Below are 23,618 nucleotides of genomic sequence, written 5' to 3'. Positions count from 1 at the left end.
AAGGAATGGAGGATCCGCGTGGTGCGGAGAGCCCAACATGGCGACCAGAGGCTGATGGGGAAGGCACCCGTGGCGTGCGCCCCACTGAAGAGCGAACTGTCGCTGAGCTGTCTTTAACTAATCTGCTCTGGAGTGGAGCGAAGGCTGTGGCTGCCCTGTTTCTGTCCTGTCTGGGACACCGAGGGGCCACCCTTGAAGAGTGTGAGGACATTGTGATAACTGGGGGGGAACCCAGCGAGGGAAGCAAACAAACTGACATTTCGGGCTTAAAAGCCACCCAAAATGGCGGTTCCCGCTTGCTAGGGAGACCGCGTGGGCCAGTCGCAGAGAAATTGGCTGATCCAGGACTTGCAAAAAGCTGGCCGGGAATGGCGCGAACAGCAGAGCCCCGCCCTGATGGGGGGTATGGCGCAAAAGCTATGGCTGCGCCTTCATGGACAGTGACTCACTCGGCCCCTGTGCTGAGTCAACCGCTTAGTCTATGGGACCCTCCCCTGATTTCCACCAGGGGGAGTGACTTTCAACTATGGCCTGTGGGAATGCACCCACTGGGCCCAGGGACTGATATCCAGACGGCGCCACTACAAGAAGTAGTTCCGGCCGTGGAGGTAACGTGCAAAAAGGAGGGATATTTTGCACGAAAAGCAGCTGCCAGGAGAAGGCGGGAACTAGCCACGGGCCAAGAATCCCACTCTGATGAGGAAATTGGCGCGAAAACGCAGACCGCGCCCACCAGGACTGAGAAAGGCGCGGCCTTAATTAAGGGGCATGCTATTCCCCTGTGGGATCCGCCCATAATTGCAACCCCTGGGGGCGGGTTCCAGCTATGTCAGCGGAAGGAGGAGCCGAAGCAGGAGGTCGCTGGCCCAGAAGCTTCTACCGGTCAGTTGCGAGGAACCACTGACCTGGAGAGACCCATACTGAAAGTGGTCCCTACTAAAAGAATGGCCTGCTCCTCCACTGTGGGCACTATGGTCTCCACCCAGCCCTACTCGGTACCCGGCGGGGTACTGGTAGTCAGGGTGGCCAACACCGAGACGGTGGTCGGGCTCTGCCTTCAATGCGGGCTGCCCGGAGGCATTGTTAACACAGCGGCACGCTGCCCACAATGCGGGACATTATACTTGTGGCCAATGCCGACGTTCATTCCGATCCAATCTGCTGACCCCCCGGGGGATACGGCTAGGCGCTCCGCCGAGTCCCCTGGTGCACTGTGGATCAGTCGTGCAAGTCCCGGAGAAAGGGGACTGGAGTCGATTAAATCGGCTGGGTCAGCAGCAACCGAGACGGTCGGGTCACCCCCCGACCGCACTGAAAAAAGACTATCGCCCCGATCGGTGACCCCTAAGTCGGGGAAGGGAGACTACTCGGATGAGGATCTCCGCGAGCTAGCGGAGGTGAAATCAAGGCCCAGGACAGAACCGGGGAGGACGACACCCCGTGGCGTGAGTAGCAGCCTGGAAAGCAGGGCGTCCCCCGCAGATCGGCGAGCCGAGAGACGGAGTCCCTCCGCCCCAGGATATTGCGGCGACGGGCGAGAGACGCCTACACCCCTGCGGAATGGTAAGAGAAAGCCACTTACTTACCTTGCTCCGGTAGACGGTGTAGCGGAAACAAGGCCGTGCCAGGCCCAAGACGCACGTGCGGAGAAGATACCACTTCCGGTGGAGATGACGGCGGAGATTCCGGATGTCATCATCGAGGAAGAGATCCCGCATGGGGGTCCAACCCAAGATGGCAGCGCTTCCGGTTCCGGAGAGGACATCCCTTCCAGTGGCGACGGCGGAACAGACGGGAAGGATGCAGCGACGCTTCGGCGATCGGGTGAAGGTCCCCGATCACCTCAAGGGCCCAAGAGCTGGATGGGCGAACCGCAGACGGATGAGGGTGAGCTATCCTCCTTGGATCAGTCCATGGACAGCCGGGAACGGGTCGTAGCCCCGTGGCGTATTCCCTCTTGCCCTTACGCCCAACCCCACGCCCTAGGTAAAATCCCTGCCCCCATCACCTGTTCCACGGGGTCCCCGCCTAGCCTGGAACTTGTGGACATACCTTTGGGGGGGGGAGGAGAGAAGGACTGGGGAAAGACAACGCAGTTGCGCTACGGAGGGCATTTCTCGGGGAGGGGGAGAATTAGGTAAAGCCGCGGTAGGCCGGTGGTTGCCTCCTGCGACCAACAAAACAGAGGACAAGGCCCTGGGATCATCACGGTGGTCCGTACCACGGTCGGCACGGACATCGGGGGTATTCTCATGGGGGGATGCGGAAGAGAGTGACTCAGGGGATTCACACAGATTCAAAGAACACCATTGGTGGGCCCCATTCTTTGAAGGTTATGCGGCCTGGATGGATCGTACGCGATTCCTTATCCGAAGGGAGGATGTAGTTGATTTTTGGTGGGCCAAGGGAGAATTCACCCCTGAACAGCGAGATAGGGAGCTGCAGGAACGGTGGTTTAAGATTGAGCACAGGGAGATAGAGCCCATGGGTCCCGAGACACTGTCCGATCCTGTGGATCCTGACGAACCCCTATCATGGGTGCTACCTGGGAGGGCAGGTAGGGCTGACCTGACTAGGATCAGTAGAGCGGAACGGGCAATAATGGCTCGATATAAGTCTTCCCACGGGTTGGAGTACCCTTATGTCCCTGAACCCCTCATGGAGGAGATAGAAGAGAACAGAGAAAGGTGGCTTAGGGAAACCATCGAGATGTACCTGGTCAGTAAAGGGAATGAAGTTACTGGAAGGAGGGCAGAGGACAGAATAGATCACCTGATGCGAGTGAGGAGTATAGGGAGGAATATACACAAACACAGGGTGACCTATAGGCCCGAGAGGGGACTGCCTAGGCACTATCATGTCATGGTCCTGGACATGGGTGGTAGAGAGGTTAGAAAACCTGACCTGAGTCACTATTATTAGGGGGTACTAAGGCATTTTGCGGGCTCGTGGCTGCTGGTCGGGGCGGGCTTGGCGAGATGTCACTGTGGTAATTTTTTTTCTGTATAATGTACAATCTGTGATGTTAACAATAATGTGTTATGTGTTACAGTCCTTCTGGAAGAAGGTATTTAAATTTAGGTCCCAGCGAGGACGATGGGATTCACCAGGGGGAGAATGTAGCGGTTATGTAAAATGGCTACAGTCATCTCTCCTGCTGACAGTAAGGCCTGGTAAGTTGTGGGCATGCCAGCAGTAATTATGGAGGTTTGCCCTCACACCCTGGTGAGGTGCCCTGTGTATGGATGGGAGTGGTCACAGGCTCTGACTCCATGGTTAGTGATGTCAGAGGTGTGTCAGCTTCCAGAGTGTACATAAGGCACAGCACTGTGTCTAAAAGTTAGTTTCTGCGTGGTTCTGAGTAGTTCTGCTAAGTGGAGGAGGAGTTCTGAGAAGAGTAGAGTTATGTTATAGTAGCTGGGTAAGAAGACTGTGTCCAGGGACCTGGCATAGGGTAAAGACATCCCGGCTGGGATAGGGAATCCCTATTAAAGGAGAATTACACCTTTCAAAGGGAAGCACTGAATGATTATGAGTGGCTAGAGAAACTACTGCGAGGGGCAGCTAGCCCACCTCAAGCAATAAAGATGCTCTTAATTACAAACCCTCTCGTGTACATGTGTGGAGTGATTGTACAGAGAGGAGCACCACAGAGGAGTTCCTCGCCAGGACCATCCCCAAGTGACCGAAGGGACCCTGATGAGGTGGAGGCGCTGCACTGGAACTAGGTAGGACTCAGCACACTACCTCAGCTGCCTGTCTGGACGGGTCCTCCCCACACACCATCATGCGGGAGACTCAGGAGTCCTGTAGCCAACAGGTGCACCACCAGACACTACCACACTGTAATGGGGACTGTTAGACCACAGGGGCCAATGTGAGATTGGGTGGGTGAGGCCGGTTCACAAAAACCGTTACATATATATATATAATATATAATATAATATATATAAATATATATATATAGTGACAAACGCCTCTCTTTTGTAGTGGTGACGTCTGTCTGGGCTCTTCACTACATAGTCTTCTATAGTTATTTAGAGAAACATAAGGATAACACGTAGCATTATATGACATAATTCAGGCTTCTACCTGTTTTATTTCATCCCAGTAGGGGACTGCAACTTTAACAGATACACATACACGGTTTCAAACAAGAAAATTGGACTCAGTAATAATATATGCACCTGGATTGAAAACTGGTTAAAGGACAGACAACAGAGGGTTGTCATAAATGGAACTTTTTCAGGTTGGGCTAAAGTCGTGAGTGGAGTACCTCTGGGATCGGTACTGGGACCCCTGCTTTTTAACTTGTTTATTAATGACCTTGAGGTTGGGATAGAGAGCAAAGTCTCCATCTTTGCTGATGATACTAAATTGTGTAAGGTAATAGAATCAGAGCAGGATGTAATTTCTCTTCAGAAGGACTTGGAGAGACTGGAAACGTGGGCAGGTAAATGGCAAATGAGGTTTAATACAGATAAATGTAAGGTTATGCATTTGGGATGCAAGAATAAAAAGGCGACTTACAAATTAAATGGAAATACAGTGTATTGGGGGAATCCTTGATGGAGAAGGATTTAGGAGTGCTTGTAGACTGCAGGCTTAGCAATAGTGCCCAATGTCATGCAATAGCTGCAAAGGCAAACAAGATCTTATCTTGCATCAAACGGGCAATGGATGGAAGGGAAGTAAACATAATTATGCCCCTTTACAAAGCACTAGTAAGACCACACCTTGAATATGGAGTACAATTTTGGGCACCAATCCTAAGAAAAGACATTATGGAACTAGAGAGAGTGCAGAGAAGAGCCACCAAATTAATAAAGGGGATGGACAATCTAACTTATGAGGAGAGGCTAGCTAAATTAGATTTATTTACATTAGAAAAGAGGCGTCTAAGAGGGGATATGATAACTATATACAAATATATTCGGGGACAATACAACAAGCTTTCAAAAGAACTATTCATCCCACGGGCTGTACTAAGGACTCAGGTCATCCCTTAAGGTTGGAGGAAAGGAAATTTCACCAGCAACAAAGGAAAGGGTTCTTTACAGTAAGGGCAGTTAAAATGTGGAATTCATCACCCATGGAGACTGTGGTGGCAGATACAATAGATTTGTTCAAAAAAAGGTTGGACGTCTTTTTAGATGGGAAAGGTATACAGGGATATACCAAATAAGTATACATGGGAAGGATGTTGATCCAGGGATTAATCCAATTGCCAATTCTTGGAGTCAGGAAGGCATTAATTTTTCCCCTTAATGGGGTTTTTGTTTGCCTTCCTCTGGATCAATAAGTAAGTATAGATATAGGATATAGTATCTGTTGTCTAAATTTAGCATAGGTTGAACTTGATGGACGGAAGTCTTTTTTCAACCTCATCTACTTTGTAACTATGTAACTATGTAACATTGGGGCACTCAGCCCTTAATCTTCAGTGGTTATTCTTACCAGTGACATTCAATATTTCTGACACACCGTCACTTTATGATTTTGTTTCTTAAACATAAAGCCTACTCCGTCATAGGACACTGACTAAACATTGTTCCAGCCCTTCCTTTCTAACTGGTTGCTGCAAGCTAAGTTGATTACCAGCTTTAAATAACGTATTCATGTAGAGTATAGCAAAATAACATTGACTCATCTGTTACAGTACATGGGGACAGTGTCCCAAGAGATTCTGTGCAATCCTTCCGGATACTGTAATATGTGAAGGGGGCATCCTCCCAGAACTGGATCCAGGGGAGCAGTGTGTCCCCAGCCTCCAGGCTCTAGGAGAAAGACTGATTGTAGTGGTGGGAACTCCATCTCAAATTAGTCCAGGCAAATCTTCTGGGTACTGCGATATGTGAAGGGAGCGTCCTCCCCAAACTATATGCAGGGGAACGGCGATACCTCAAGCCTCCAGGCTCTAGGAGAGAGTGAAGCAGCAAACCTAGCTGACATAAATACCTGTTCCTTAATTAGGAAAGCAGGTGAGGGGAATTAGAACCATTATAAACTCTGGTCTGGACTTTCCATCCACCAGCCTCAGTAAATGTGAAGTTGTGGAATGTATCCTTTTACACTATTTCTGCACTTTCTGACCTAAATTGAGCAGAAAGCTGCCTAATATCCTGGGAATATGTCACAATATATATACACAGGAGTTTGAGGGGGAGATGCAGGAGAATGCCGTGAGACGCCGCACACCACGCCGCTGGTAAGACTCGACAGCCGGTAGAGAGGGGGAGTGCCTTTATTTTCGGCCGAGTTTTGTTTTAATCATTTGTGGAACCGTGTGTGTGTATCTATGTATAGATATATATTTATAGACACATATACACATATACACATGGAATGGTGTCGTCCCCCCCCAATCGCATATTGGGGCCATTACTGGGTGTTTGTGGTGCATACCTGCTGGTAACAAGAGGGTTGAGTCGTCCGCGGTAACTTTGGGACACAGGAACAGGTGTTTGGGGTCAATACTCCACGATATACTTAGCAGTGCAGCGCCTCCATCTGCCATAGGCTCCAGGTTATATGGAGGCGATCGCCCACGGTAGAACTGGAACTCTCCCCCCCAATTAGATCACACACCAGGCAGGAGGTATATTGCATAACAGGAACGGATTTATTACTACTCTTAATGCAGTAATACAGGTATTTAGCAGTCAGCTGCCGGATCAAAGTCTCTTCTCTCAGATATCACCGGAGATAGTCCCTGAACAGTCACTATGGTCCTAGGGCACCTGCAGCCATCCTAGCTCTTCCCCACCTCCCTAGCAGAGGCAGAGGTATAGTCACTATACTCCTCCCCGGAGGGAAGAGCACATGGGAAGGCCCCAATCTCAGGATCCCAGACGTGACCTGCCTTCCTCATGGGGAAGGACAACCAGAGGGCGGGCATCCCGTTGGCCCAACCACAACAGGATATGCCAACCCTTGCTGTCACTCAAGTGCAGCACCAAAGGATGAAGGGACCAAACCCCATGATAACTACTGGCAGACCTGTGAATACCAGGGTTTACTGCCAGCCCATTGGGTAGATTTAGGATCCAGGGGTTAGCCCGCTACACACATATACACACACACAGATGGAGCCTCCGGTTCCGACCCGCTTTCTAGGGATGCCCGTGGGTAGTCCGCCAGCTGCCCGCAGGGGAATTTGTGCCCCTCTCCCACCCCCACAGTGCACGTTCACCCGCTACTGCTTGTAAAAATCCAGGTGAAGTGCGTGCATGCTTTAATTGCATGGTGCGGGGAGTGGGGTGAGGGGGAGGGTTTGCATGCGGGAGCCGCAAGGAGAGTGAGACGGGACCGGAGATTATCTGTATATGTTTTTTTCCCCTCAAGAAACAAATAGTCACTAACATTCTAAAAATATATATATATTTAGGAATAGTACTACTAAAATGCTAAAGTAGTACTGTATATATTGGTACTAAGGCAGATTTACAACATACAGTACAAGTTATAACACTGATAACAGTACTAGATGATATTAGTGGCAAGTCTAAGATATAATACACTGGGAGAGAGAGAGATGAGACAGAGAGGAGAGAGAGATGCGTGTGTGAGAGAGAGACGTGTGTGTATGTGAGAGAGAGAGAGAGATGTGTGTGTGAGAGAGAGAGATGTGCGAGAGATGTGTGTGTGTGAGAGAGAGAGAGAGAGAGTTGAGAGTTGAGAGAGAGAGTTGTGTGAGAGAGTTGTGTGAGGGAGATGTGTGTGTGAGAGAGAGATTGTGTGTGTGTGTGTGTGAGAGAGAGAGAGAGAGAGAGAGAGAGAGAGAGAGAGAGAGAGAGAGAGAGAGAGAGAGAGAGAGAGAGAGAGAGAGAGAGAGAGAGAGAGAGAGAGAGAGAGAGAGAGAGAGAGAGAGAGAGAGAGAGAGAGAGAGATGTGTGTGTGAGAGAGAGATGTGTGTGTGTGAGAGAGAGAGAGATTTGTGGAAGAGGGGGTGAATATGGTGTTTATTCACAAGTGTGAACATTTGCAAATGAATAATATCACAATATTGCAATACCATAGATTGGAGTCAGAAGTGCTACAGTATGTATATATCTCCACAAGAAATACACCTGTGCACAAAAAATGGGCACACCTGAGATAATTTTTTGTGCACAGTTGTCTCTCCAGGTGACGTTTGAAGGTGTGTTTAAGGGGATATTAGAGATTAATGTTGCAGGGGTCTTATCAAGAAGCTTGGACCCCTACAGTGAAGTTGCAGCCAGCACTGTCTCCGGAGAAGCAACTTTATGCCTTTTCAGACACAGCTAAAGAGACAATGAGTCCGTCTACTTTGTCTGTATGTCGAATCGAATGTGTGAAGGATGCCATACATTTGTTTGAATTTTTTTAATAACCTCTTCCCATGCCAATATTCATCCTCAAATCTGTAGTGGCTGTGCTACTGTATAAAACATCTTATGGTGCAGAACACACCTTCCAGCCCATTCAAATTAGGTACATTCAGACACTGGAATGTGTTTGATGAGTTATACTGCTGAGTAAACACAATTTCCCTCTCTTTCTAAAGCTGTTTCAGGTGAGGAAAGGTTTGTATGGGACCTGAAACGTTGCACTTTTCACTGCTCTTTAAATAAATGGAAGATATTGCACTAAAACTTGTGAGCAGAGCTCTACCTTCTATCTCGTTTGGAAAACACTGCCTTTATTGGTTCTTTTATCATTTAGATGGGTAACTAAATACATGACTTTCCATTGTTTTTCATGATTTGAATTGCTGCTTAAGCTTGCTGTATAATACATACAAGACGTACGTTCAGATACATAATGAAAGTGTAAATTCTACCTATTGTTACAGCATATCATGTTTTATGTCAACATAATTCACCTGATAACAAACTGTAATGTGGAAAATGTTAGTGTGTTTATAGATAAAAATGTGGTTATATACTTATTAATAGTAAAAATAATACAGTGATAATGATTAACAAAGGAATGTCATTTAAAATTCACTGATAATGCTAGTTTTCTCCCTTTTAGTGCTAAAAGATGGCCCACTTAATGGAACCTACAGACTGCGTCAATTGCAGTTTCACTGGGGTTCTTCTGATGACCATGGATCTGAGCATGTTGTGGATGGGGAGAGATATGCAGGAGAGGTACTGAAAGTAACATCATTAGCAATAATATTTAATGCAAATGACTGGTATTTAAGGTATCACACAGGACATTAGAGGACAACAATTTTCTAGCTAATTTTGATTCAAAACATTTGGTATAATATTTTATCTACATTGCTAAAAGGAATGAATGAAAAAAAACATGAACATTAATAGCATGTTCATAGTAATGTTGTATCAACATACGGTAGGACAAAAACTTAACATTAAAGTAATGTTTTCTCCCATTAGGAGCATAGCATTAACTTTAACGGATGTTATTGATAATGGCATGCAAATTATATGCATATCATCTCCTATTCACTCAAGTCCTTTAAGGTTAACACAGAGACTTAATGTGACGTTATTGAAGTTGGTGCTAAACCTGTATTGCTCTCATCCACATCTTGAAATAGTGTTTGCATGGGTGTAGCACCACAGTTTGGCACAATTTAAATAAGATAGCATTTTTTCATGGCATTATTTCCCTCTCTTCTCTCTCCCCAATCCAGCAAATCACTATTTCAGGGTCTGGATAGGAGTAATGCCAAGATCACATTATTGGTACTGTAGATAACGCAGCATTATCCTATAATAATGCAACATTTACCTTATTCTAATGAGAGGTAGCAAGTAGTACAGCTGTTGTTTTTGCATATAATTAGCTTTGTGGATACGGCATTAACTCAAGGGACATAACGTCCGTTCTTGTTTTAGGTAATTGCATGATATGTGGCTGTGACCAAAGGGCTGCCGGCGGTCCGCCGCCACTACAACTCACTGCTGGCCAGATCGGCACTGTAAAATTCGCTGCTCCGAAAATGAACTTTTCACTGCTCCTATTCCTGTGGTCACTGCTCCTATTCCTGTGGTCACTGCTCCTATTCCTGTGGTCACTGCTCCTTTCCTGTGGCCTCCGCCGCTCTGCCCGCCATTCTGATGCGCCACCATTAAATGTCTACCGGGACATTTAAGGATGGCGCGTCAGAGTCACGGATGATCGGCGTTGGAGTGGTCGGCTACTGGATTGTACAGCGGCAACCTGCCTTGTGGTGAGTTGTAGTGGCAGCGGACCACTGATGGCACTTTGGCCATGGCCAAAGGTCCTAGACCGTATGTTATGTTCCCTGATTTAACAGAGTTTATACATTTAGGCCACAGTATTTCCAATGATAAGGAGAAACCGAAGAATCAACCACCTTTCACTGTACTTTGATCTGGTGGTGAGTGAGTCTGTTTACAGGAGCAGCCCTCTTTCTACAGTATCAAGTGAACAAGCTGAGAACATATAAAAGTAACCCTCAACTGCTGGAGCCTTAACATTAAAGTAACACCCTCCAAAACACTTGGTACCGTATACTGCAGAGATTGGAAACAGAATAGGCTTTCAAGTAAAAGTGTAGAAGAAAAAAACTGAGAGCACAGCAAAAAGGTGGGGAACTGGGGGCCAATGAAAAAATAACAAAAAACTTTATTGAAACATAACCTAATTAAAAAGAGAAACCTCTACAATAAAAATATTTAAAACATCCAAAAAATGACTCTCCAGCTCTCAGGAATGATGATGTAACAATTCCAAAATCTTTAAGTAGTATTCAAGGGTCTATGCCTTCCCAATAAGTCAGAGTCTATGAAGTCTATAGCTGGCTGAGCAACCAAACTGAAACAGCACAGTAGCAGATAGAGGAATGAACCTCAATGTTCGGCGCTACTAGCCTAATAGAAACGCGTGCATCACGCAGAAGCAACAATATTAACCCTATCCATACCGGAGTCCAGAACTTTAAACACCATGCAAGCTGTAGCTGTAATGAGTAATGCCCCTAAGGCAATCACATAGAACAGGGTTAGGCTGACCACGGCGATCATGAGGTCCCCCGACGGGAACCAGCAAACCCCCGAAATACCGGACAAATCCCCTAGTGATGAACAATATAGCAGCAAACAGTTCAATGAATGGGGTACTCACAAATTCATTCTCAGGTGAGCTGAAGACATCCGGTATACAGCAACGTGCATCCACAGAGAGATAGAGAGCACAGCAAAAAGGTGGGGAACTGGAGGCCAATGAATGAATGACATTGTTCATCACTAGGAGATTTGTCCGGCATTTCGGGAATGCCAAGAAGCTTACTTGTTCATAATTAAAATGCTGCCTAAACTGTGAATGCATACTGCATTTCTTTTCATTTTAGATCCACTTTATTCATTGGAATTCAAAATATGACAATATTACGGAAGCTAAAAAACAACCTGATGGAGTGGCTATTTTAGCAGTCTTGTTAAAGGTAATTCAAATGGGTTTTCAGTGAAAATGTTCATCAACAGAATATAATGTGCCAGATTGCTTCAAACCAAATTAAAATGAGTGAGGTATTTTTTTTAATTGAAGTAAAAAATGTCACATCAACTTTTTTTTAAAGAAGAAAATAATTGAAATAATATTTGGGGAGCAGTTTAATGCATTCACTATTTAACACTGATTTTGAAGCTGACTGTCTGATATTTTGTGATACAACTCTTTTTCACAATAAGAATTTTGAATACAGATTGGAAAACCCAAACCACATTTGAAGTTAATCTTAGAAGCATTGGATTGCATCAAGACAAAGGTAAATAAAAACATGTATAGCAAGTATAATTACATTCAATGACATTTCTAAAACTATTATCACTGTATAGTATGTATTTTACATGTTTGTATATGTATCACGTTTGAGCTATTTGTTCAGAGAGTCAAAAATGTGTTGAATTGTTTTTGGCGTACATTGAAGAAATAAATTAATTTGACCTTTTTTAGAGAAATTAATAGTAATTATTACATTTGCTAAGTAGTTCCCAGCACTTAATGATAGAATAATCTGATGATAAGCAAAACAATATGGAAATTGAATATGAAAACATATAATCACATTTGGATATATATATATATGGAAGACGCATAGCAGCTGACAGCAGTGGTTTCGTGGTATCATCAAATCGTGAACTGGTTACTTTATAGCCCGGATTGATTGCTTTGCCCTAACTTTCCTTTGTGTGCTGTTTTCAGACCAGAGTATTAGAATCTGGCTAGAAGCTGGTCAGTTACCCAGACTCTGCATTTGGTAGCTAGACTTTGTCCCAACCAGGGCCACTTCAATTTTCTACACCCATTTTGGTATACTTGGGCTTACTCCCATAGTTAGCCTGGTGGCTGCGTCTGTTCCTTTCATCTTTGCATTTTTTGGAAGTTAAAGGGAGAGGGAGGTACCTGTGGTCTCACAGATCATAGGAAACGGGCCAGAAGAAGGGCTTTATCCCCAAAACGTTGCCCCCCTCTATTTGACATTAATTTGTACACCCTCCATTTTTTGCCTTCCACCACCCCCTTCCCAGCTCCTTCCCCTTGTTTTTCCTCCCCTTGTTTCCCATATCCCTTATTCTCCTTTGTACCCTTTCCCCATAGGTGCCATTTAGCACCCGGAGTAATTATTACCTCCTGCTTACAATTACTCCCACATCTTCCATATGTACAGTATATCCAAATGTGATGATATGTTTTCATATGAAATTTCCATATTTTTTTGCTTATCATCAGACTATTCTACCATTGAGTGCTGGGAAATACTTTTTTTGTTAGTATTACCTGGGAGGGTTCTGGTCCCCCCTGCTCCCGCTGCACCACTAACTCACACTCTATTATCTTTTATCTGTCTCATTGAGTGCTGTCTACTCCTTAATATCCATTTATTACATTTGATAAGGTCCATTAAAGTATTTTATATTATATACATTTGTATTAATGATAAATATGAAACAAAAAGTGACATTTACTTTTAGCGTGAAAAATGTAAAATTCTTCCAATTTAATGTACTGGTTTTATTAACTACCTAATGCTGAAGTAGCCTTCAGTGGATTACATTGTACGCATATATATGTATATATTTTTTAATTTAGCATAAAAAATGAAGGCAGCGCTTTACAAAATTACAATACAGGGAAAATAAAATACAGTGTGGTTAAGAGTAGTCAGAAAAGACCAACAGAAGGCTGTAGATGTAAAAGGTACAGAGATAAGACCTCCTTAGGTACAGAGTAAGAAGTGAGTTGAGATACGCTGTATATGGACGTGCAGAGCAGTACTGTATAGAGCCTTAAAGGACAGCAGGATAATTGCGTTGTTTGTAATTAGATTAATTGAAAGCCAGCAGAGAGATTTCAGGAAGCCAGAAGCAGACATGCATCTGTAAGAGCAGCAGCATTTTGAAAAAAATTATAATAGAGAGGTCTGAGACATGGGGCAGGCCAGATAAAATAATGTTGTAATAATCAATATGCTAGAAAACAAGGGAATGGATTTGTTTTTAGTCATAGCACAGAGGAAGGCGCATATGTTTGTAATGTTGCCGAGAAAGAAACAGCAAAATATAGTAACAGCATTTATATGTGGGGAGAATGAAAGGGAGGGGTCAGATGTGACCCATAGACAGCATACTTGCTAGACTGGATGGTTAGAGGTATTATTCTAAACTAAATATGGTATTTAGTGGTATTATTGACTGTAATAGAGAAAGGCACCATTGAGCCTTTTTTTGGAGGGAGTATCAGAAGCCCTGTTTTAGCCATATTCAGATTGAGGCAATGCACTGGCATCCAGGCAGAGATTACTGATAGGAAAGGTTCTGTGCAGATAAATATAGTTGCTTGTCATTAGCATGAGATTATAGCTGAATCCAAATGAGTTAATGAGGTCACCCAGTGAGAGCTTATATAGAGAGAAGAGAGGGGACCTAAAACAGAACCATCAGGTACACCATTAGAGAAATCCATAAAGGTGGAGTAGGAGTTTGCAAACGAGACCCTGAAGGAGCAGTGGAAGAGGTATTACATAGTTACATAGTTACATAGTAGATGAGGTTGAAAAAAGACGTACGTCCATCTAGTTCAACCTATGCTACATTTAGACAACAGATACTTTATCCTATATCTATACTTACTCATTGATCCAGAGGAAGGCAAACAAAAAACCCCAGAGATATATCATCCAATGATATCTCATAAGGGGAAAAATAAATTCCTTCCGGATTCCTAGAATTGGCAATCGGATTGATCCCTGAATCAACATCCTTCCCATGTATACTTATTAGGTATATCCCTGTATACCTTTCCTTTCTAAAAAGATGTCCAACCTTTTTTTTAACAAATCTAATTTAACTGACACCACAGTCTCCATGGGTAATGAATTCCACATTTTAACTGCCCTTACTGTAAAGAACCCTTTTGTTGCTGGTGAAATCACCTTTCCTCCAACCTTAAGGGATGGCCTGAGTCCTTAGTACTGCCCGTGGGATGAATAATTCTTTTGAAAGCTCCTTGTATTGTCCCCGAATATATTTGTATATAGTTATCATATCCCCTCTTAGACGCCTCTTTTCTAATGTAAATAAGTCTAATTTAGCTAGCCTCTCTTCATAAATTAGAATGTCCATCCCCTTTACTAATTTGGTGGCTCTTCTCTGCACTCTCTCTAGTTCCATAATGTCTTTTCTAAGGATTGGTGCCCAAAATTGTACTCCATATTCAAGGTGTGGTCTTACTAATGCTTTGTAAAGGGGCAGGATTATGTTAGGAGGAGGTAGGAGGAGAACCATGAGATGGCAATGCCATGAATGCCAAGATAGGGGATAATGTTAGAGAGCGAGCAAGTATTCCATAGAGCATGTGAGAAGCAGTGGGATGCTGGGGATTGATATCAGGTTGGAAGGTTTGGAGCTTTCATATCTTACAAAGGAGAAAGTTGTATCAGGAAATATGGAACCCTCGGAGATAACATAAATAGCCACAAAAGACAGGAGACCGAAATATGTAAATACTGGGACGGTTTATTGTTACACGAATGAAAACAAACACTGGGAAAAGAAAATGGAGTCTGCAAAGTGTGCATAGTTACATGCAAAAGGCTATGGTAGCTAAGGGAAAAAGCAAGGAGAGGGGGACACTAGTGCTAAGGGAAATAAGAGGATAAACCACAGTTAGTGGCAAGAATTGTAGTGCTACATGCAAAAAGCAATAGTAGCAGGGGACAAATTATAAACAGCGGGTTAAAAGTGCATAGGGAATACAAGACAACAAACAAGAAGGTACCTGTAGAGCTGAGGAACTAGGAGCCTGAATAAAAAGGAACAGGGAAAGACACAGTGTTAGGGAACCAAGAATAACCTTACTCCTGACCTGTAAACAGAAAGTTGACACGCAAAGAATGAACATACTGGATGGGGTTTTATACCCAAACAAAGATCGTAGCTGGCCTCTTGGACTGTTCTAGTTCTTACCAGTTCTGGATCTGAACCCGGCTCCTCTGTGTGCCCCTGTAGGTCTACGAGGAGTACTGCGGTAAGGAATCAAGGTAGTTTAGGGACAGAGCTATTGGGGATATTGTATGCTAGGATCCAGGGTTTGAAGAAATAACTCCTACAGTCTAGAGGAGAATGTCAGATAAAGACAGGAGGTGAGATGAAGACTTGTTAGAGCATGTGCTCTTACGAGGAGAGGAGGTAGCTTGTTGAAGTGATTGCAAAAATCAGCGGCGCTCATAAGTGCAAAGAAAGGGAGAGGGGAGAGGAGGAAATGTGTAGAGTAGGGAGTGTTCTGAGAGAAGGTTAAAAAAATACAGTGTTGTCAAGACCCATGTAGAGGGACTGTTTTATTCTAAGCAGATCTTAGCACTCAGCTGTGCTGACTGCAGCACATGAGTTTCATGGCCAATAAGAAGGCAATCTCTCAGAACTCCTTGCTTCACAACAGCTTTGCTTGCCAGAGTGAGGTTGTGTTGCTCCCTTATTTAATTACCTGCTACTACAGTTTTCCTGTATTCCTGGTTCCTGCTTGCCTCTGACTTCCTCTGCCTGCTGTTTCCTTGACCCTGGTGCATCTGACAATTCAAAACCAGAGACAGAACATAAAACACAGACAGAGCTCAGTGCACATCCAGTGAAATTCATACACGGTACAGTGCCTAAATATATATGTATAAATATCTATTAAATAAAATGGTCTTTTAGTTTAACATTTTTGGCCAGAATTGTTGTAAGCCCCTGAGCCACTGCACGGCAGACCACATTTCCAGGGGTCCCTAACACTAATATAAATTCTTAATAACCTGTGCAATACCAGGAAGAATGATTTATAATAAATCTGTCAATATTAGTTGCAAAGTTCTAAGTCTGATTGAAGCTTTTAAAAACCTGTACATTACCAGGAAAAGCACTCTGTATTAGATTTGTCACAGACATACTGCAAGCAAGCAAGTTCCCCTGAGTGGGAGATGCTATGGAGTGAGCTTTTAACCATTTAAATGTGGGAGGGGGTAAGCTTCAATTAGGTAGGAGGTTGCCACCCTCCAATCAGCTAAGATTAGCTGAACAAGAATTGTAAAACATACTGGACACCTAACAAGCTCCTATTGAACCCCCAAAATAACCACAACATATATATAAGCATATGCGTGTCACAGAGGACTGCTACAGAGCATGGCAATATATATTTAAAACCAGAGACAGAACATAAAACACAGACAGAGCTCAGTGCACATCCAGTGAAATTCATACACGGTACAGTGCCTAAATATATATGTATAAATATCTATTAAATAAAATGGTCTTTTAGTTTAACATTTTTGGCCAATATGTTTTACAATTCTTGTTCAGCTAGTCTTAGCTGATTGGAGGGTGGCAACCTCCTACCTAATTGAAGCTTACCCCCTCCCATATTTAAATGGTTAAAAGCTCACTCCATAGCATCTCCCACTCAGGGGAACTTGCTTGCTTGCAGTATGGTTGTGACAAATCTAATACAGTGTGCTTTTCCTGGTAATGTACATGTTATTAAAAGCTTCAATCAGACTTAGAACTTTGCAACTAATATTGACAGATTTATTATAAATCATTCTTCCTGGTATTGCACAGGTTATTAAGAATTTATATTAGTGTTAGGGACCCCTTGAAATGTGGTCTGCCGTGCAGTGGCTCAGGGGCTTACAACAATTTTGGCCAAAAATGTTAAACTAAAAGACCATTTTATTTAATAGATATTTATACATATATATTTAGGCACTGTACCGTGTATGAATTTCACTGGATGTGCACTGAGCTCTGTCTGTGTTTTATGTTCTGTCTCTGGTTTTAAATATATATTGCCATGCTCAGTAGCACTCCTCTGTGACACTCATATGCTTATATATATATTGTGGCATCTGACAATTCTCCTGTTTGCTGCCTGCCATGACCCCGGTGCGTCCAGGGATTCTCTTGCTTGCTGCCCGCATTTACCCTGGCTTACCTCACGACCACTTTTGCCAGCTCCTCCTGGAAACTCTTTGCTGCCCATTGCACCGCTGATCCTGACTCCAGCTATCTGTGACTAACCGAGGTGATTCTACACTACTGACTCTCCCCATAGATATCCCTACTGAGCCTGATATTAATGGGCAAATATTTTGCAGCAAGAAAGGTAGGGGGAATATATTGGAAGAGGAAATTGACAGGTAGAGTAGCTGTGTTGATTTTGAGAATTTTAAGGATACGTTTTAGAAGAGACTGTGGTAGGAGAATGTTAATGGTGCATTTTAACAATGTGTTTAGGAGTAGAGTGGTATTATTGGCAAAGGAAGGAACTCACAGAATCTTGTCCAATGATATATCTTGATATCATTCATATCATGCACTATACATGATATTATGTACAGTGTAGATGAAGCAGTAGAAGACCTACATCCAGCTCTTGTCCAACTCCTGTTTAACCCTTGGTACACTGCATTCATCAGACTTTGTCTAACTTTAAACTGCTAAATACCTCATGAGCTACAGTAGCTAATTGATCACGCTGATTAAATTTCAATATGTTATACAATTCACCAGTCACAAAGAAGATATTGATTTAATTTTGTATTTAAAAAAATATTCATTTAGGGAAAGAAAGCTCATTTCACGGACTTTGATCCTGCACTTTTGTTTCCGACATCCCGGGATTACTGGACTTACCAAGGCTCCTTTACAACCCCACCGTGTGAAGAATGTGTTACTTGGCTGCTTTTGAGAGAACCATTTACAGTTAGCTCTGACCAGGTAAAATGTTTAAGTGCGCCCTAGCATTACCCCAGAGCAATGCTAAGATAAATCTTCCTCATCACAAAATTGTGAATGTTCCGCGTGTTGTATATTTAATAGGGGTTTTATGTATATTCTAGTTCTTGAAGTTAAAATAAGAAAATAGTTCACGACATGATGACGAGTGTGGGTTTTCATCATATATACAGTAAGTCTCATAAAAATGTTGAAGGTAGGAAGTCACCTTATAAAAAAGTCACCAGATGTATATGCCCCAGGACAATGTGACATAAATGATGTAACATAGACATAACAAGCACACCAAAGGTTAATCCACTGTAACCATGAGCACTTCATTAGTAGAAATGTACCTAAATTACCAATATATCTCTACCACCATTGGACTGCAGATTCCATGATATGGTGGAAACGACACACAACACTTATTTTAATAATATGAGGTAAATATTCAAGCATTTGTGATGCTTAGAAGTCTCTGACAGCTGTAATAAAAAATGTCTCTGCTCTGAATCCATCATTCTTAGAGCCATATCTTGGAATATCAGCCCTTTTATGATTAACATTTGGGAAGTGGCTCCCCAGTCAAAATAATTGCACACCCGATGTCTACATTGTTCTTCTTATATAGTGCTAATCTCGATAACAGACCTACAATTGTGCACAATTTTTGTAACAAATGTTATTTCAGTTTTACATATCAAGTTGTACACATTTGAACAATACATGATATAAGTTGAAACAAAGTACATAGTATCCAAATGATAGAACATAAAAATATACATAGCTTGTGGGTGGAGGATGTGGAGGGGAACTGGGAAAGGGAACCTCTAATCCAGACCTTGTTCTCTTATATCTAATTACCTTGCTCTCCTTTTATCCTCTTTTATTCTCCTCCATGATGTCCGGGGTCTACTGTATCGTGTCTGCCCTATACGACCATTAAGATGTTACTGCTCATTGCCCACTGCCGGACGAGAATACACCTGTTACTAACACAGCAAACTTGTGGCTATGCTCACCCCTGCTATGTCTGGCTGCGCTAACCATGGTAGCCATACATTTTGGAATTTGGTACCGGTGTCATTTACCAGGCTTGTTAGTTTCACCATATGGCAAACAAACTAAATGTTGTTTCTAATTTTAGAGATTAATGGAGAATCTTTTTACTTCCATAATGCTGCGATCTCACACCTCGTCGCTGTTGCAAAATGTGCAATAAGTTTATTTTCTTCTCTGGATAGATCTTGCACCGGTCTATTCAATTGGAACAATCAGGGGTCCATCGGGATCTCGAGGCCCCAAATCCTCTGCAGACAATTTTTAATTTTCCTCCAGAGTGGTGCAATCCGGGGTCAGGACCACAAATCTACTTGTAACAAATCTACTTGTAACAAATCTACTTGTTCCCCACATTGTTTGGGACACAATGGGGAGTAGCCTGCTATACATTTTGATAGCTTTACTTGAGTGTGATACCACCTCATCAATACTTTATATACATTCTCCTTCAGCGTGGTGTAAATTGAGCTTTTTGCCGCTGCCAGGAATTTCTCATCCCATTCCTCTGCCTCTAAAGTTTCCCGTAAATCAGATCCCCATTGTGAGACGTATTGTAATTTTTAGTATATTCTGAGCCTGAACAGGTTACTTCCTTATACATTTGAGATGTAAGCCCACATGTGTCTGTTTTTAAAATAAAGGGGCTTATGCAGAGAGGTAAGTTAAGTTCAATTTCGCCAGGTTTGTGGCAAAAATGTCCGCATTTAAACAGTTAGTGGCGAGAACTTGGCGGGCCAATTCAAATTCGCCAGACGTGTGGCGAGAAGCGTGATTTCGCCAATGCAAAAACATGCACGATTCCAGTAGCTCCGATGCGCATGTACGCGCCAATGGGAGCTACTAAATGGCGCGTTCGGGTGAAATTTTGCCCGCCAACAAAAGTTGGCTGTATTGTGGCCAAGGAAAAAAGATAAGCCGGCGCCAGTTCAAACCGTGACGTGTATAGTCCAAATCAAGTCCTTTTGTGATGGTGATGAGCAAATTGCAGATTTCCTCCAAAACGTGACGTGATATGTGAAAAAATAAAGAGAGAATTATAGTGCAGTATGTCAAATTGAGGACATAAAAACATATAACACTGACAACATGAAACAAACAAGACAAACTCACAACACAAACTAGCCAGACAGAATTAATAAAAAGCTATTTAATGACAACTAATATAGGATTCTGGATGTTTACACACACTAATCCGGGGGGGCAAAATCGTTGCCCTACTCACAGGATGCAGGATAATTAAAAGCAGCAGGACTGGAAGCACTTTCTGTAGATCCAAGATGGCGACCGGAGCTCACTCTCTGGCGTCCCCACGTGTGGCAGATGCTGTCCGGGGCTCCAGAGGGTCTGGATCAGTGGTGCTGCTGCGCGTGACTCCCTCCTCCTGCCGGTTTTCAATCCTCCTATTCTCCTCCTCTCCTGTTACCCAGCCGTCACCATCACAAAAGGACTTGATTTGGACTATACACGTCACGGTTTGAACTGGCGCCGGCTTATCTTTTTTCCTTTGTCTAGTTACTGACTGTACAGTCAGTTTTTGTCTGGCTGCCCATTATATTTTATTGTCATTGTGTGTTTTAGCGCTGTTTTGCACCGTCTTTTCTGTTTTTGTGTATTGTGGCCAAATACCGCGCGCCTCAGAATGGCGAGTTTCACGCCAAGTGAAACTCGCCTAATTAACAATTTCATGCACACCGCGCTACCGGAGTACCCTGCATAGGACAAAATTAAATGCCAATCCTGTGGCGAATTTAAGCCTTTCTGGTACGTACCTCTCTGCATAAGCCCCACAGAGTTTTTCGAAATTTCTTAATGGGGGGGGCGGGGGGGAATCTTTAAGTCTAAGTCAAATTCCTTTTTGTTTCCAAATGATAAAATCCTTAATTGTGTACATTTTAATGGAGATCGGGCGAGAAATATATAAGATATGATGAAAAACAAAAGGTGATCCTTTTTTTCCTGAACAAGGTGTATATATATTAATATTACATACAGACATAGAGGATTGAGGTCTGCACGCACAGTACAAGAAAGGTCATTGGGGATGTCCCCATCCAGAAGTAGATTGACAAGGGATGATGATGATGATGATGATGATGATGATGATGATGATGATGATGATGATGATGATGATGATGATGATGATGATGATGATGATGATGATGAGAACAGGGGAATAGAGGGTGGGGAAGGAGGAGAGAGAAGAAGAATATATATATATTATACTGGTTCAATATTTTTTGTTGCAGATGGAACAATTCCGAAACCTTTACTCAAGTTCAGAAGGTGAGATTCCCTGCCACATGGTGGATAACTATCGTCCACCTCAACCTCTGAAAGGGAGAGAAGTCAGAGCTTCCTTCGATTAAGCTCCACACTCAGCCCTGTGGAAATTATTTGATAGAAGTTATAAAATGAAAAGCACAGATTAATTTGCATGCTAGTGCTATGCTGCTTTCACAGTGCTTGTATAATATGAATTCCTTTATCTGATGATGGGAGTAATAGAATGTGACAGACTACTGTTATTTTCTTAGAGAACAAATGTACTACAGGCTCCATATAAATTGTAAAAGCTTTGTCTACTCTTTTGCATGCATTTTACCAATTCTCTGAAATGCGAATAAACTCATGGAAAATGATTTGATTGTTTTAAATTGGAAATAAATTGGTAACTGTCAACAAAAATAATGTGCAGTGCACTCAAGCTTGAACTGTAAATTATTCAGAATAGATACAGTGGACTGGTGAAGAAGTCAGTGATACCCTCTTTGATACATGTTTTTTATTCATAATTTTAGATAAAGTATAAAGCCGGCACTCACAATTAACTTCTTGTTATATTTAAAATATAAAACACAGCAGGTTGCTCAGGAATGACAGCTTCATACTTTTTCTTTGTTATTGAACTTAAACTTCTATGAACTACCAGTCCATTTTATTGGATTAACATTCAATTTACAATTACATTACTAACTAAAGTAGCATCTTCCCTAAGGAAAATATTTACTAAAAAATATTTTACACAAAAAAACACAACATATATTAGTTACCCGAAATCCTTTTGTTTCTTAGCCATGGAGTCCAAAAAAACTACTTTATTTATCTTAACCCCCTAGTTTCATTAACATGGTGTGCTAGTCATGTTATCAGGGGTCATTTATTCAAATAACCTGTTGTCTTTTAGTGCATGGAAGGCCAACAAGTGCAATATAATTAACACTCAACAATGTAAAAAATGTTTATGGAGTTACACAATATTGCGTATCGTGCCCTATAAAGGATATATTTAGAGGTACATTTTGTACTGTATCATTCACCAATTAAAAAGTAAAAAGTATTGGATATGGAAATACAATATTGTATAAAGATGATTGCTTAAATATATGGGTTCAAATATATGGAATATATATGACATTTATTTTTATAAAAATGTTTTATCAGGAAATAATACATTGAGAGTTACCTCTCGTTTCAAGTATGTCCTGGGCATAGAGTTATGATGACAAATACATGGTTACAAATACAGTTACATTAAGTGAACATGGTTATACATTATATATAAAGACATTGCATGCACAGTTAAAGATAATATATGTTATAGGCGTATATAACAGTTACAGACCAGATTAAAATGATCAATATATGTTATTAAATATTTTTCTTAAATAATGCCTTACAGATTGCTAGACATTTGAATTATAATAGATGCAAATACAGAGAGATATTGTAGCACTTCTGTTAACAAGTAAAAAAACAATAGTGCAAATACTGGTGCTCCTAACGTGTGGTCACACCTGCTGATGTCCAGAACATCAAGATTGCACGGAAGAAAAAAGGTGACAATTTTCTGATTTCAAAACAAAAAAAAATGTATCAGCCTTTTTTTTTACATGCAGTTTTAATTATAATAGATCATATTGTGTGCTATTTTGCATGCAGTTAGCATAGTCAGTGCACTGAGTGGTTCTCCATTCCTGTATTCTGCAGTTGTTGTTTTTTCTACGAGTATTTGCTCTTTTTTATGTCAGGTTTTTAGACTTTTCTCAGCTTCAACACAACACGTGTTTTTGACAGATTTACTAAACAGTGCAAGCATGCTTGCTCATACAAATGCTGTTTGTTCGCCCATGATGGCATAGTAAACCTGCATGTTTGAGTGTCAATGAGTACATTTGAATTGTAGACCTGCATGTATACGTATCAATAAAAGTTAAAATATTTAAACAGTTCTGTATGCTTTTTATCTTTGAACTTGCTGATTAAACACTGACTTTAGCAACCCTTTCCTGCTGTAGTCTGAGGCACCACTAAGACAAAGGGTGACAATGAGAGGAATTG

General features: G+C 42.4%; 1 protein-coding gene across 2 annotated transcripts in view; it reads left to right on the top strand.

Annotated features, from left to right (window-relative positions):
* LOC142481919 (carbonic anhydrase 3-like) overlaps nucleotides 1–23,504 on the top strand; it is a 38,534-nt gene extending 15,030 nt beyond the window's left edge. Inside the window, exons 3-7 of one of the 2 annotated variants that reach the window (XM_075582985.1) lie at nucleotides 8,998–9,116; nucleotides 11,312–11,404; nucleotides 11,666–11,728; nucleotides 18,063–18,218; nucleotides 21,527–23,504. In XM_075582985.1, the coding sequence (XP_075439100.1) occupies nucleotides 8,998–9,116; nucleotides 11,312–11,404; nucleotides 11,666–11,728; nucleotides 18,063–18,218; nucleotides 21,527–21,646 (551 nt within the window). In that variant the 3' untranslated portion in view covers nucleotides 21,647–23,504. The remainder of the gene's footprint in view (nucleotides 1–8,997; nucleotides 9,117–11,311; nucleotides 11,405–11,665; nucleotides 11,729–18,062; nucleotides 18,219–21,526) is intronic. The other variant, XM_075582986.1, reaches the window with a different exon arrangement.
* The last annotated feature ends 114 nt before the right edge of the window (nucleotides 23,505–23,618 follow it).

This window comes from Ascaphus truei, chromosome 2 (genome assembly GCF_040206685.1).
Source record: "Ascaphus truei isolate aAscTru1 chromosome 2, aAscTru1.hap1, whole genome shotgun sequence".
Taxonomy (NCBI): Eukaryota; Metazoa; Chordata; class Amphibia; order Anura; family Ascaphidae; genus Ascaphus; species Ascaphus truei.
The sequence above is the reverse complement of the archived record's forward strand: the minus strand, read 5'-3'. Positions and strand labels throughout refer to the sequence as shown.